Genomic DNA, 12,779 nt, shown 5'->3' with positions numbered 1-12,779 from the left:
GGGTCATTTTTACCAGTGTGTTACATGGCCTTTCCTTTTAACAACACTCAGTAAATGTTTGGGAACTGAGGAGACACATTTTTGAAACTTTTCAGGTTTAATTCTTTGCCATTCTTGCTTGATGTGCAACTTTAGTCTAGTATCCCCACTCTTTTACTATGAAGCCACGTTGTTTCAGCAGTGTCTTGCTGAAATAAGCAGGGGCGTCCATGATAACGTTGCTTGGATGACAACATATGTTGCTCCAAAAGCTGTATGTACCTTTCAGCATTAATGGTGCCTTCACAGATGTGTAAGTTACCCATGCCTTGGGCACTAATACACCCCCATACCATCACACATGTGTAAGTTACCCATGTCTTGGGCACTAATACACCCCCATACCATCACACATGTGTAAGTTACCCATGTCTTGTTCACTAATACACCCCCATACCATCACACATGTGTAAGTTACCCATGTCTTGGGCACTAATACACCCCCATACCATCACACATGTGTAAGTTACCCATGTCTTGGGCACTAATACACCCCCATACCATCACACATGTGTAAGTTACCCATGTCTTGTTCACTAATACACACCCATACCATCACACATGTGTAAGTTACCCATGCCTTGGGCACTAATACACCCCCATACCATCACACATGTGTAAGTTACCCATGTCTTGTTCACTAATACACACCCATACCATCACACATGTGTAAGTTACCCATGCCTTGGGCACTAATACACCCCCATACCATCACACATGTGTAAGTTACCCATGTCTTGTTCACTAATACACACCCATACCATCACACATGTGTAAGTTACCCATGCCTTGGGCACTAATACACCCCCATACCATCACACATGTGTAAGTTACCCATGTCTTGTTCACTAATACACACCCATACCATCACACATGTGTAAGTTACCCATGCCTTGGGCACTAATACACCCCCATACCATCACACATGCTGGCTTTTACACTTTGCGCCTAAAACAATCTGGATGGTTCTTTTCCTCTTTGTTCCAGAGAGGACATGACGTCCACAATTTCCAAAAACAATTTGAAATGTGGACTCATCAGACCGCAGAACAATGTTCCACTTTGCATCAGTCCATCTTAGATGAGCTCAAGCTCCAGCGAAGCCAGCGGCGTTTCTGGGTGTTGTTGATAAATGGCTTTCGCTTTGCATAGTAGAGTTTTAACTTGCACTTACCAGGTTTCTGAAGTGTTCCTGAGCCCATGTGGTGATATCCCTTACACACTGATGTCGCTTTGTGGTGCAGTACCTACCACCTGAGGGATAGAGGGTCTGTAATGTCCATGCTTACATGCAGTGATTTCTCCAGATTCTTTGAACTTTTTGATGATATTCCAGACCTTACAAGGTGAAATCCCTAAATTCCTTTCAATAACTCATTGAGAAATGTTGTTCTTAAACTGTTTGACAACTTGCTCACGCATTTGTTGACAAAGTGGTGACCCTCACTCCATCCTTGTTTGTGAATGAATGAGCACTTCATGGAAGTTTCATTTATAGCCAATCAGACCACAGAACAATGTTCCACTTTGCATCAGTCCATCTTAGACGAGCTCGGGCCCAGAGAAGCCGGCGGCGTTTCTGGGTGTTGTTGATAGATGGCTCACAGACTTGCTACTTACATGCAGTGATTTCTCCAGATTCTATGAATCTTTTGATGATATTACAGACAGTAGATGGTGAAATCCCTAAATTCCTTGCATTGAGAAATGTTCTTAAACTGCTGGACAATTTGCTCAGTCATTTGTTGACCTTCGCCCCGTCCTTGTTTGTGAATGAGTGAGCATTTCCTGGAAGCTGCTTTTATAGCCAATCATGGCACCCACCTGTTCCCAATTAGCCTGCACACCTGTGGGATGTTCCCAATAAGTGTTTGATGAGCATTCCTCACTTTTCTCAGTCTTTTTTGCCAATTGTGCCAGCTTTGCTTTGGAAACATGTCGCAGGCATCAAACTCCAAAAGAGCTAATATTTGCAAAAAAAAACTAAGTTTTTGGTCTTTGCAGTCTATTAATTGAATATAAGTTGAAAAGGATTTTCAAATCCTTGTATTCTCTTTTTATTTAGCTTTTACACAAGGTGACAACTTCAATGGTGTTGGAAAAAAAATGTAATTTTAGTTGATTAATTGAACAATCTCGTTTATTAGTATTAAATATTCAAAGTAATGAACAATATTTACAGTTATTCCATTTTTTAAGGTTCTGTTTTCCTGATTTTTGCAAATTGAAGTGTTAAAAGTGAGAGACCAAAGTGGGCGGGGCCATGGATGTGATTGGTGGGTTTAAAGAGCAGCAAGAGCGACTTTGATTGGACTTTTGCCGCGTTTGTCTTGCACAGGACTATGATCCGGGGGGAGCACTCCATCATCTCCCGGCTGAAGACAGAGAGTAAGTGTGGGCGTGTGCTAGCACTTGCAGGTCATGTGACCTACCTGTGTCCTCTGTAGTGGACGACCAGTGGATGAACTACATCTCCTTCGCCGGCCTGCGCACGCACGCCGACTTGGAAGGTCGCCTGGTGACCGAGCTCATCTACGTGCACAGCAAGATGCTCATCGCCGACGACAACACCGTCGTCATCGGTGCGTACCTCCGCCTTTACCACGCCTTCTTTTCTCTGCTGGGGCGCCGACGCCTTCTTTTCTCTGCTGGGGCGCCAACGCCTTCTTTTCTCTGCTGGGGCGCCAACGCCTTCTTTTCTCTGCTGGGGCGCCAACACCTTCTTTTCTCTGCTGGGGCACCAACACCTTCTTTTCTCTGCTGGGGCGCCAACGCCTTCTTTTCTCTGCTGGGGCGCCAACGCCTTCTTTTCTCTGCTGGGGCGCCAACGCCTTCTTTTCTCTGCTGGGGCGCCAACGCCTTCTTTTCTCTGCTGGGGCGCCAACGCCTTCTTTTCTCTGGTGAGGCGCCGACGCCTTCTTTTCTCTGCTGGGGCGCCAACGCCTTCTTTTCTCTGCTGGGGCGCCAACGCCTTCTTTTCTCTGCTGGGGCGCCAACACCTTCTTTTCTCTGCTGGGGCACCAACACCTTCTTTTCTCTGCTGGGGCGCCAACGCCTTCTTTTCTCTGCTGGGGCGCCAACGCCTTCTTTTCTCTGCTGGGGCGCCAACGCCTTCTTTTCTCTGGTGAGGCGCCGACGCCTTCTTTTCTCTGCTGGGGCGCCAACGCCTTCTTTTCTCTGCTGGGGCGCCAACGCCTTCTTTTCTCTGCTGGGGCGCCGACGCCTTCTTTTCTCTGCTGGGGCGCCGACGCCTTCTTTTCTCTGGTGGGGCGCCAACGCCTTCTTTTCTCTGCTGGGGCGCCGACGCCTTCTTTTCTCTGCTGGGGCGCCGACGCCTTCTTTTCTCTGCTGGGGCGCCGACGCCTTCTTTTCTCTGCTGGGGCGCCGACGCCTTCTTTTCTCTGCTGGGGCGCCAACGCCTTCTTTTCTCTGCTGGGGCGCCAACGCCTTCTTTTCTCTGCTGGGGCGCCAACGCCTTCTTTTCTCTGCTGGGGCGCCAACGCCTTCTTTTCTCTGCTGGGGCGCCAACGCCTTCTTTTCTCTGCTGGGGCGCCAACGCCTTCTTTTCTCTGCTGGGGCGCCAACGCCTTCTTTTCTCTGCTGGGGCGCCAACGCCTTCTTTTCTCTGCTGGGGCGCCAACGCCTTCTTTTCTCTGCTGGGGCGCCGACGCCTTCTTTTCTCTGCTGGGGCGCCGACGCCTTCTTTCCTCTGCTGGGGCGCCGACGCCTTCTTTTCTCTGCTGGGGCGCCGACGCCTTCTTTTCTCTGCTGGGGCGCCAACGCCTTCTTTTCTCTGCTGGGGCGCCAACGCCTTCTTTTCTCTGCTGGGGCGCCAACGCCTTCTTTTCTCTGCTGGGGCGCCGACACCTTCTTTTCTCTGCTGGGGCGCCAACGCCTTCTTTTCTCTGCTGGGGCGCCGACGCCTTCTTTTCTCTGCTGGGGCGCCGACGCCTTCTTTTCTCTGCTGGGGCGCCGACGCCTTCTTTTCTCTGCTGGGGCGCCAACGCCTTCTTTTCTCTGCTGGGGCGCCAACGCCTTCTTTTCTCTGCTGGGGCGCCAACGCCTTCTTTTCTCTGCTGGGGCGCCAACGCCTTCTTTTCTCTGCTGGGGCGCCAACGCCTTCTTTTCTCTGCTGGGGCGCCAACGCCTTCTTTTCTCTGCTGGGGCGCCAACGCCTTCTTTTCTCTAGTGGGGCGCCAACGCCTTCTTTTCTCTGCTGGGGCGCCGACGCCTTCTTTTCTCTGCTGGGGCGCCAACGCCTTCTTTTCTCTGCTGGGGCGCCAACGCCTTCTTTTCTCTGCTGGGGCGCCGACGCCTTCTTTTCTCTGCTGGGGCGCCAACGCCTTCTTTTCTCTGCTGGGGCGCCAACGCCTTCTTTTCTCTGCTGGGGCGCCGACGCCTTCTTTTCTCTGCTGGGGCGCCGACGCCTTCTTTTTTCTCTGCTGGGGCGCCGACGCCTTCTTTTCTCTAGTGGGGCGCCAACGCCTTCTTTTCTCTAGTGGGGCGCCGACGCCTTCTTTTCTCTGCTGGGGCGCCGACGCCTTCTTTTCTCTAGTGGGGCGCCGACGCCTTCTTTTCTCTAGTGGGGCGCCGACGCCTTCTTTTCTCTGCTGGGGCGCCAACGCCTTCTTTTCTCTAGTGGGGCGCCAACGCCTTCTTTTCTCTAGTGGGGCGCCAACGCCTTCTTTTCTCTGCTGGGGCGCCGACGCCTTCTTTTCTCTGCTGGGGCGCCGACGCCTTCTTTTCTCTAGTGGGGCGCCAACGCCTTCTTTTCTCTAGTGGGGCGCCGACGCCTTCTTTTCTCTGCTGGGGCGCCGACGCCTTCTTTTCTCTAGTGGGGCGCCGACGCCTTCTTTTCTCTAGTGGGGCGCCGACGCCTTCTTTTCTCTAGTGGGGCGCCAACGCCTTCTTTTCTCTGCTGGGGCGCCAACGCCTTCTTTTCTCTAGTGGGGCGCCAACGCCTTCTTTTCTCTGCTGGGGCGCCGACGCCTTCTTTTCTCTGCTGGGGCGCCGACGCCTTCTTTTCTCTGCTGGGGCGCCGACGCCTTCTTTTCTCTGCTGGGGCGCCAACGCCTTCTTTTCTCTGCTGGGGCGCCGACGCCTTCTTTTCTCTGCTGGGGCGCCGACGCCTTCTTTTCTCTGCTGGGGCGCCGACGCCTTCTTTTCTCTGCTGGGGCGCCGACGCCTTCTTTTCTCTGCTGGGGCGCCGACGCCTTCTTTTCTCTGCTGGGGCGCCAACGCCTTCTTTTCTCTGCTGGGGCGCCAACGCCTTCTTTTCTCTGCTGGGGCGCCAACGCCTTCTTTTCTCTGCTGGGGCGCCAACGCCTTCTTTTCTCTGCTGGGGCGCCAACGCCTTCTTTTCTCTAGTGGGGCGCCAACGCCTTCTTTTCTCTGCTGGGGCGCCGACGCCTTCTTTTCTCTGCTGGGGCGCCAACGCCTTCTTTTCTCTGCTGGGGCGCCGACGCCTTCTTTTCTCTGCTGGGGCGCCGACGCCTTCTTTTCTCTGCTGGGGCGCCAACGCCTTCTTTTCTCTGCTGGGGCGCCAACGCCTTCTTTTCTCTGCTGGGGCGCCAACGCCTTCTTTTCTCTGCTGGGGCGCCAACGCCTTCTTTTCTCTGCTGGGGCGCCGACGCCTTCTTTTCTCTGCTGGGGCGCCAACGCCTTCTTTTCTCTGCTGGGGCGCCAACGCCTTCTTTTCTCTGCTGGGGCGCCAACGCCTTCTTTTCTCTGCTGGGGCGCCAACGCCTTCTTTTCTCTGCTGGGGCGCCGACGCCTTCTTTTCTCTGCTGGGGCGCCGACGCCTTCTTTTCTCTGCTGGGGCGCCGACGCCTTCTTTTCTCTAGTGGGGCGCCGACGCCTTCTTTTCTCTAGTGGGGCGCCGACGCCTTCTTTTCTCTAGTGGGGCGCCGACGCCTTCTTTTCTCTGCTGGGGCGCCGACGCCTTCTTTTCTCTAGTGGGGCGCCAACGCCTTCTTTTCTCTAGTGGGGCGCCAACGCCTTCTTTTCTCTGCTGGGGCGCCGACGCCTTCTTTTCTCTGCTGGGGCGCCGACGCCTTCTTTTCTCTAGTGGGGCGCCAACGCCTTCTTTTCTCTAGTGGGGCGCCGACGCCTTCTTTTCTCTGCTGGGGCGCCGACGCCTTCTTTTCTCTAGTGGGGCGCCGACGCCTTCTTTTCTCTAGTGGGGCGCCGACGCCTTCTTTTCTCTAGTGGGGCGCCAACGCCTTCTTTTCTCTGCTGGGGCGCCAACGCCTTCTTTTCTCTAGTGGGGCGCCAACGCCTTCTTTTCTCTGCTGGGGCGCCAACGCCTTCTTTTCTCTGCTGGGGCGCCGACGCCTTCTTTTCTCTGCTGGGGCGCCGACGCCTTCTTTTCTCTGCTGGGGCGCCAACGCCTTCTTTTCTCTGCTGGGGCGCCAACGCCTTCTTTTCTCTGCTGGGGCGCCGACGCCTTCTTTTCTCTGCTGGGGCGCCGACGCCTTCTTTTCTCTGCTGGGGCGCCGACGCCTTCTTTTCTCTGCTGGGGCGCCGACGCCTTCTTTTCTCTGCTGGGGCGCCGACGCCTTCTTTTCTCTGCTGGGGCGCCGACGCCTTCTTTTCTCTGCTGGGGCGCCGACGCCTTCTTTTCTCTGCTGGGGCGCCAACGCCTTCTTTTCTCTGCTGGGGCGCCAACGCCTTCTTTTCTCTGCTGGGGCGCCAACGCCTTCTTTTCTCTGCTGGGGCGCCAACGCCTTCTTTTCTCTGCTGGGGCGCCAACGCCTTCTTTTCTCTGCTGGGGCGCCAACGCCTTCTTTTCTCTAGTGGGGCGCCAACGCCTTCTTTTCTCTGCTGGGGCGCCGACGCCTTCTTTTCTCTGCTGGGGCGCCAACGCCTTCTTTTCTCTGCTGGGGCGCCAACGCCTTCTTTTCTCTGCTGGGGCGCCGACGCCTTCTTTTCTCTGCTGGGGCGCCAACGCCTTCTTTTCTCTGCTGGGGCGCCAACGCCTTCTTTTCTCTGCTGGGGCGCCAACGCCTTCTTTTCTCTGCTGGGGCGCCGACGCCTTCTTTTCTCTGCTGGGGCGCCGACGCCTTCTTTTCTCTGCTGGGGCGCCGACGCCTTCTTTTCTCTGCTGGGGCGCCGACGCCTTCTTTTCTCTAGTGGGGCGCCAACGCCTTCTTTTCTCTAGTGGGGCGCCGACGCCTTCTTTTCTCTGCTGGGGCGCCGACGCCTTCTTTTCTCTAGTGGGGCGCCGACGCCTTCTTTTCTCTGCTGGGGCGCCAACGCCTTCTTTTCTCTAGTGGGGCGCCAACGCCTTCTTTTCTCTAGTGGGGCGCCAACGCCTTCTTTTCTCTGCTGGGGCGCCGACGCCTTCTTTTCTCTGCTGGGGCGCCGACGCCTTCTTTTCTCTAGTGGGGCGCCAACGCCTTCTTTTCTCTAGTGGGGCGCCGACGCCTTCTTTTCTCTGCTGGGGCGCCGACGCCTTCTTTTCTCTAGTGGGGCGCCGACGCCTTCTTTTCTCTAGTGGGGCGCCAACGCCTTCTTTTCTCTAGTGGGGCGCCAACGCCTTCTTTTCTCTGCTGGGGCGCCAACGCCTTCTTTTCTCTGCTGGGGCGCCAACGCCTTCTTTTCTCTGCTGGGGCGCCAACGCCTTCTTTTCTCTGCTGGGGCGCCAACGCCTTCTTTTCTCTGCTGGGGCGCCGACGCCTTCTTTTCTCTGCTGGGGCGCCAACGCCTTCTTTTCTCTGCTGGGGCGCAGACGCCTTCTTTTCTCCGGTGGGGTGCCGATGCCTCCCTTTCCTTGGTGGGGTGCCAACGCTTTCTTTTCTCTGGCAGGGCTTCGCTGCCGTCTTTTTTCTAGTGGGGCGCCGCCGCTTTCTTTTCTCTGGTGGGGCACTGCCGCCTTCTTTTCTCTGCTGGGGCGCCGACGCCTTCTTTTCTCTGCTGGGGCGCTGCCACCTTCTCTTTCCTGGTGGGGCACAGACGCTTTCTTTTCTCTGGTGGGGCACTGCCACCTTCTTTTCTCTGGTGGGGCGCCAACGCCTTCTTTTCTCTGGCACTGCGCCGCCGCCATCTTTTTACTGGTGGGGTCCTGACACCTTCCTTTCGGTGGTGGGGCGCCGCCGCCTTCTTTTCTCTGGTGGGACACCGCTGCCTTCTTTTCTCAGGTGGAGCATTGCTACCTTGTTTTCTCTGGTGGGGCACCGCCGCCTTCTTTTCTCAGGTGGGGCGCCGACCAGGCTTGAAATGCGTTGCAGGGAAGTGGTGTGCCACCTGCTGGTTACGAGCAGCTACTGCGCCTCACTTCCCTCTTGACTGCGTCCGGGGAATTCAACCAGCAACCTCCAGGCCGAGTCAAGCAAAAGACCGGCCAGCGAGTTCAGCTCTCAACCGAGCGCTCCTGTTTAATAGAAGATCTCTGGCTGCAGATGTTGAAAATGGCAAAGTGTGGTGTGAAAAAGCAGACTTGATGAGAGCAGCTGCGTCTTCTAGGCTCGGCCAACATCAACGACAGGAGCATGCTGGGTAAACGAGACAGCGAGGTGGCGGTGATTGTGGAGGACACGGAGAAGGTCCCCTCTGTGATGGACGGGAGAGACTATGAAGCTGGTCCCTACGCGCTGCAGCTGCGGCTGGAATGCTTCAGGTACCACCTGGCTAAGAGGACAACCACAATAATAAGAATAACTAGAACATTCCCGTGGAAATTTTGATAAAGAGGCACAGAGCTATCGTTAAACAGTAGCATGTTTACATCAAAATGCTAACACTTAGCATGTGTGTTAACCATAGCCTGATACCAGTCTGCATGTTTCACATGACTTTGGGCTAAACGGTTGCAAAGCTAGCTCAAAAAAAGTTAGCATGCTAATGATAGCATGCTAGCAAGCTATTGTGAGCATCATTATAGTTAGCTTGTTTAACATAGCAAGTTACATGACTCTTAAGGTGTTTGGCTATGGAATTAGAGGAAATATAAAGTACAGTTAACTAAATAAGTTAGCACTTTATTGTTAGCATGCTAATATGATAATGCTAGCAGTTGACAAGTGTCACATACTAAGTTATATGACTCTAAGGTAAACGGTTGCAAGATTAGCTCAGAAAGCTAGCACTTTGACGTTAGCATGCTAACGTAACCACAGATAGAATAATCCTACTAATATTAAGACTACTAAGTGTTGTGTTGGCGCAGGACCATCCTCGGCGGGCACAGCGACGCCAGCATCGACCTCCGTGACCCCATCAGTGACCGCTTCTACAAGGAAGTGTGGATGACCACGGCCGGCCGCAACGCCACCATCTATGAGAAGGTAGACCGGACACTTTTATAAAGCATACACACTGGTGATGCCGGCTTTTCCAATTACAACAATCCGGATGGTTCTTTTCCTCTTTGTTCCGGAGGACACCACGTCTACTACAGTTTCCAAAAACAATTTGAAATGTGGACTCGTCAGACCACAGAACACTTTTCCACTTTGCATCAGTCCATCTTAGATGAACACGGCGCCCAGCCAAGCCGGAGGCGATTCTGGGTGTTGTTGATAAATGGGTTTGGCTTTGCATAGTAGAGTTTTAACTTGCACTTACAGATGTAGCGACCAACTGTAGTTACTGACAGTGGTTTTCTGAAGTGTTCCTGAGCCCATGTGGTGATATCTTTTACACACTGATGTCGGTTTTTGATGCAGTACCGCCTGAGGGATCAAAAGTCTGTAATATCATCGCTTATGTGCAGTGATTTCTCCAGATTCTCTGAACTTTTTGATGATTTTACAGACCGTAGATGATAAAATCCCTAAATTCCTTGCAATAGCTCGTTGAGAAATGTTGTTCTAAAACTGTTCCACAATTTGCTTACAAAGTGGTGACCCTCACCCCATCCTTGTTTGTGAATTACTTAACATTTCATGGAAGCTGTTTTTATAGCCAATCATGGCACCCACCTGTTCCCAATTAGCCTGCACACCTGTGGGATGTTCCAAATAAGTGTTTGATGAGCATTCCTCAACTTTATCAGTATTTATTGCCACTTTTCCAAACTTCTTTGTCACGTGTTGCCGGCATCAAATTCTAAAGTTAACGATTATTTGCACACAAAAAAAATGTTTATGAGTTTGAACATGAAATATGTTGTCTTTGTAGCATATTCAACTGAATATGGCTTGAAAAGGATTTGCAAATGCACAAACATTTTATATATATATATATATATAAAAATATATATATATATATGTATATATATATATGTATAAACATATATATATATATATATATATATATAAACATATATATATATATATATATATAAACATATATATATATATATTTATACATACATACATATATACATACATACCTTCATATATATATATATATATATATATATATATAGCTGAGATAGGCGCCAGCGCCCCCCGCGACCCCAAAAGGGAATAAGCGGTAGAAAATGGATGGATGGATATATATACACATTAGGTTAGGAAAAAACACACGGGCTATTTTATCCCTACAGTTCTGTTAAGCAGGTTTCACTGCTCTTCAGGGGATTCTAAAAAAAATCTGCGAAACAGGCTTGTAGGGATGAAATAGCCCCTGTGTTTGTTTGTTCCTGCCCTAAAGTATAGTCCGCTCTAGCCCCGTATTGAGCTCAGTATAACAGATAAAGCACAGAAACCTCGACTAGTGCTTGACTACTTTTGTATACGTGGCCCCTGGGTCAATAAATAATAAATAAACATCAATAAAAGTCTGCTTAAAACGGAGCCAATCTCAATAAATAACCATCTAAAAAGGCCCAATAATTCTCTATTTCCATGATGAGAATTTAAATTCAAATGAGTAGAATATTAAACAAGTGTAAATGATATTGTTATTATAATATAATATTAAGCAAGTGTAAGTGATATTGTTATTATAAGTGATATTGTTATTATAAGTAATATTGTTATTATAAGTAATATTGTTATTATAAGTAATATTATTATAAGTGATATTATTATTATAAGTCATATTGTTATTATAAGTAATATTGTTATTATAAGTAATATTGTTATTATAAGTAATATTGTTATTATAAGTGATATTGTTATTATAAGTAATATTATTATTACAAGTAATATTGTTATTATAAGTGATATTGTTATTATAAGTGATATTGTTATTATAAGTAATATTGTTATTATAAGTGATATTGTTATTATAAGTGATATTGTTATTATAAGTAATATTGTTATTATAAGTAATATTGTTATTATAAGTAATATTGTTATTATAAGTGATATTGTTATTATAAGTAATATTATTATAAGTGATATTATTATTATAAGTCATATTGTTATTATAAGTAATATTGTTATTATAAGTGATATTGTTATTATAAGTGATATTGTTATTATAAGTAATATTGTTATTATAAGTAATATTGTTATTATAAGTAATATTGTTATTATAAGTAATATTGTTATTATAAGTAATATTGTTATTATAAGTGATATTGTTATTATAAGTGATATTGTTATTATAAGTAATATTGTTATTATAAGTAATATTGTTATTATAAGTGATGTTGTTATTATAAGTGATGTTGTTATTATAAGTAATATTGTTATTATAAGTTCTAAGGCAGATGTACTATTTCTGCTCATGTTGTTTATATTGACTGCATCCTGGCTTCTTTGCTCCTGGAACTTTATTGTGGATCACAAACCTTGCCTCTCACCTGGATAGTAGAAGGATGAGGATGTATGTCGGTACACTTTGACAGCCCATTTAGACTACTTTGATGGAGGTGTTTGGATGTTTTTAAGGCCTGTATGAGTAGAAACAAAACATGTTCTTATCTTTTTCAGCAGTTGCAAACAGCAATCTTCTTTAAGGTGGTGATGTCATAGTTGGACAGCCCGATGTAGAACGGCGGGTGTAGTCCGTGGTCCGTGGTCCGTGGTCCGTGGTGGTTGTCTACATCTCTGCAAGGAACCAAGAAGTCCTGTAACCCAACGTTGTGTCCTCGTTTGTGGCCCCCCAGGTGTTCCGCTGCCTCCCGTCCTCGCTGGTGCGCAACATGTCAGAGCTGGAAAAGTACCAGTCCGAGCCCGGTCTGGCCCAGACCGACCTGGCCCGGGCCCAGGAGGAGCTGCGGAAAATACGAGGCTTTTTGGTGCAGTTTCCCCTGGACTTCCTGTCCGAGCAGAACCTCATGCCCTCTGTGGGCACCAAGGAGGGCATGGTGCCCACGGAGATCTGGACGTAGGACCACGCCCGGGACTCTACTGGACTTGTTGGGGGCCAAGGAGGCCAGAAGGGACTATGGTAAGACTAAGATGGCCTCAGGCTGACTTCACCTGGTCCTCATCCCCGCTAGAACTGCTTCACTGACTTCAGCACAGCGAGCTTCACACTCTGCTGCCTTCCAGCCCGGCTGAAGGCCAGCAGACCTAAGAAGTCCACTTTACCAGTTCTGGATGAGACCTCACCAGGTGACCATCGCAGGTTTGACAAATATTCCACACAGCAGATTTGGATTCTTTTAGTTCTGTCACATAATAAGTGATGCAAGTATATTTCTGGGACTCGTGTTGAATTCTAACCTGAGGAATGTGCTAGAACAGGGGTCCCCAAACTATGGTCCGAGTGCCAGACCTGAGGAATATGCTAGACCAGGGGTCCCCAAACTATGGCTTGAGGGCCAGACCTGAGGAATATGCTAGACCAGGGGTCCCCAAACTATGGTCCGAGTGCCAGACCTGAGGAATATGCTAGACCAG

General features: G+C 49.6%; 1 protein-coding gene across 3 annotated transcripts in view; it reads left to right on the top strand.

The window, feature by feature from the left end:
- pld1a (phospholipase D1a) overlaps positions 1 to 12,779 on the top strand; it is a 110,902-nt gene that overhangs the window by 96,361 nt on the left and 1,762 nt on the right. For all 3 annotated transcript variants that reach the window (XM_061896350.1, XM_061896351.1, XM_061896349.1), the window contains 5 exons: positions 2,378 to 2,427; positions 2,487 to 2,621; positions 8,503 to 8,656; positions 9,206 to 9,323; positions 12,041 to 12,779. The exon at positions 12,041 to 12,779 is cut by the window's right edge and continues 1,762 nt beyond it. In XM_061896350.1, the coding sequence (XP_061752334.1) occupies positions 2,378 to 2,427; positions 2,487 to 2,621; positions 8,503 to 8,656; positions 9,206 to 9,323; positions 12,041 to 12,265 (682 nt within the window). In that variant the 3' untranslated portion in view covers positions 12,266 to 12,779. The remainder of the gene's footprint in view (positions 1 to 2,377; positions 2,428 to 2,486; positions 2,622 to 8,502; positions 8,657 to 9,205; positions 9,324 to 12,040) is intronic.

Source organism: Nerophis ophidion, linkage group LG03 (genome assembly GCF_033978795.1).
Source record: "Nerophis ophidion isolate RoL-2023_Sa linkage group LG03, RoL_Noph_v1.0, whole genome shotgun sequence".
Classification (NCBI taxonomy): Eukaryota; Metazoa; Chordata; class Actinopteri; order Syngnathiformes; family Syngnathidae; genus Nerophis; species Nerophis ophidion.
Note: the sequence above shows the minus strand (reverse complement) of the source record. Positions and strands in the feature narration are given on the sequence as shown.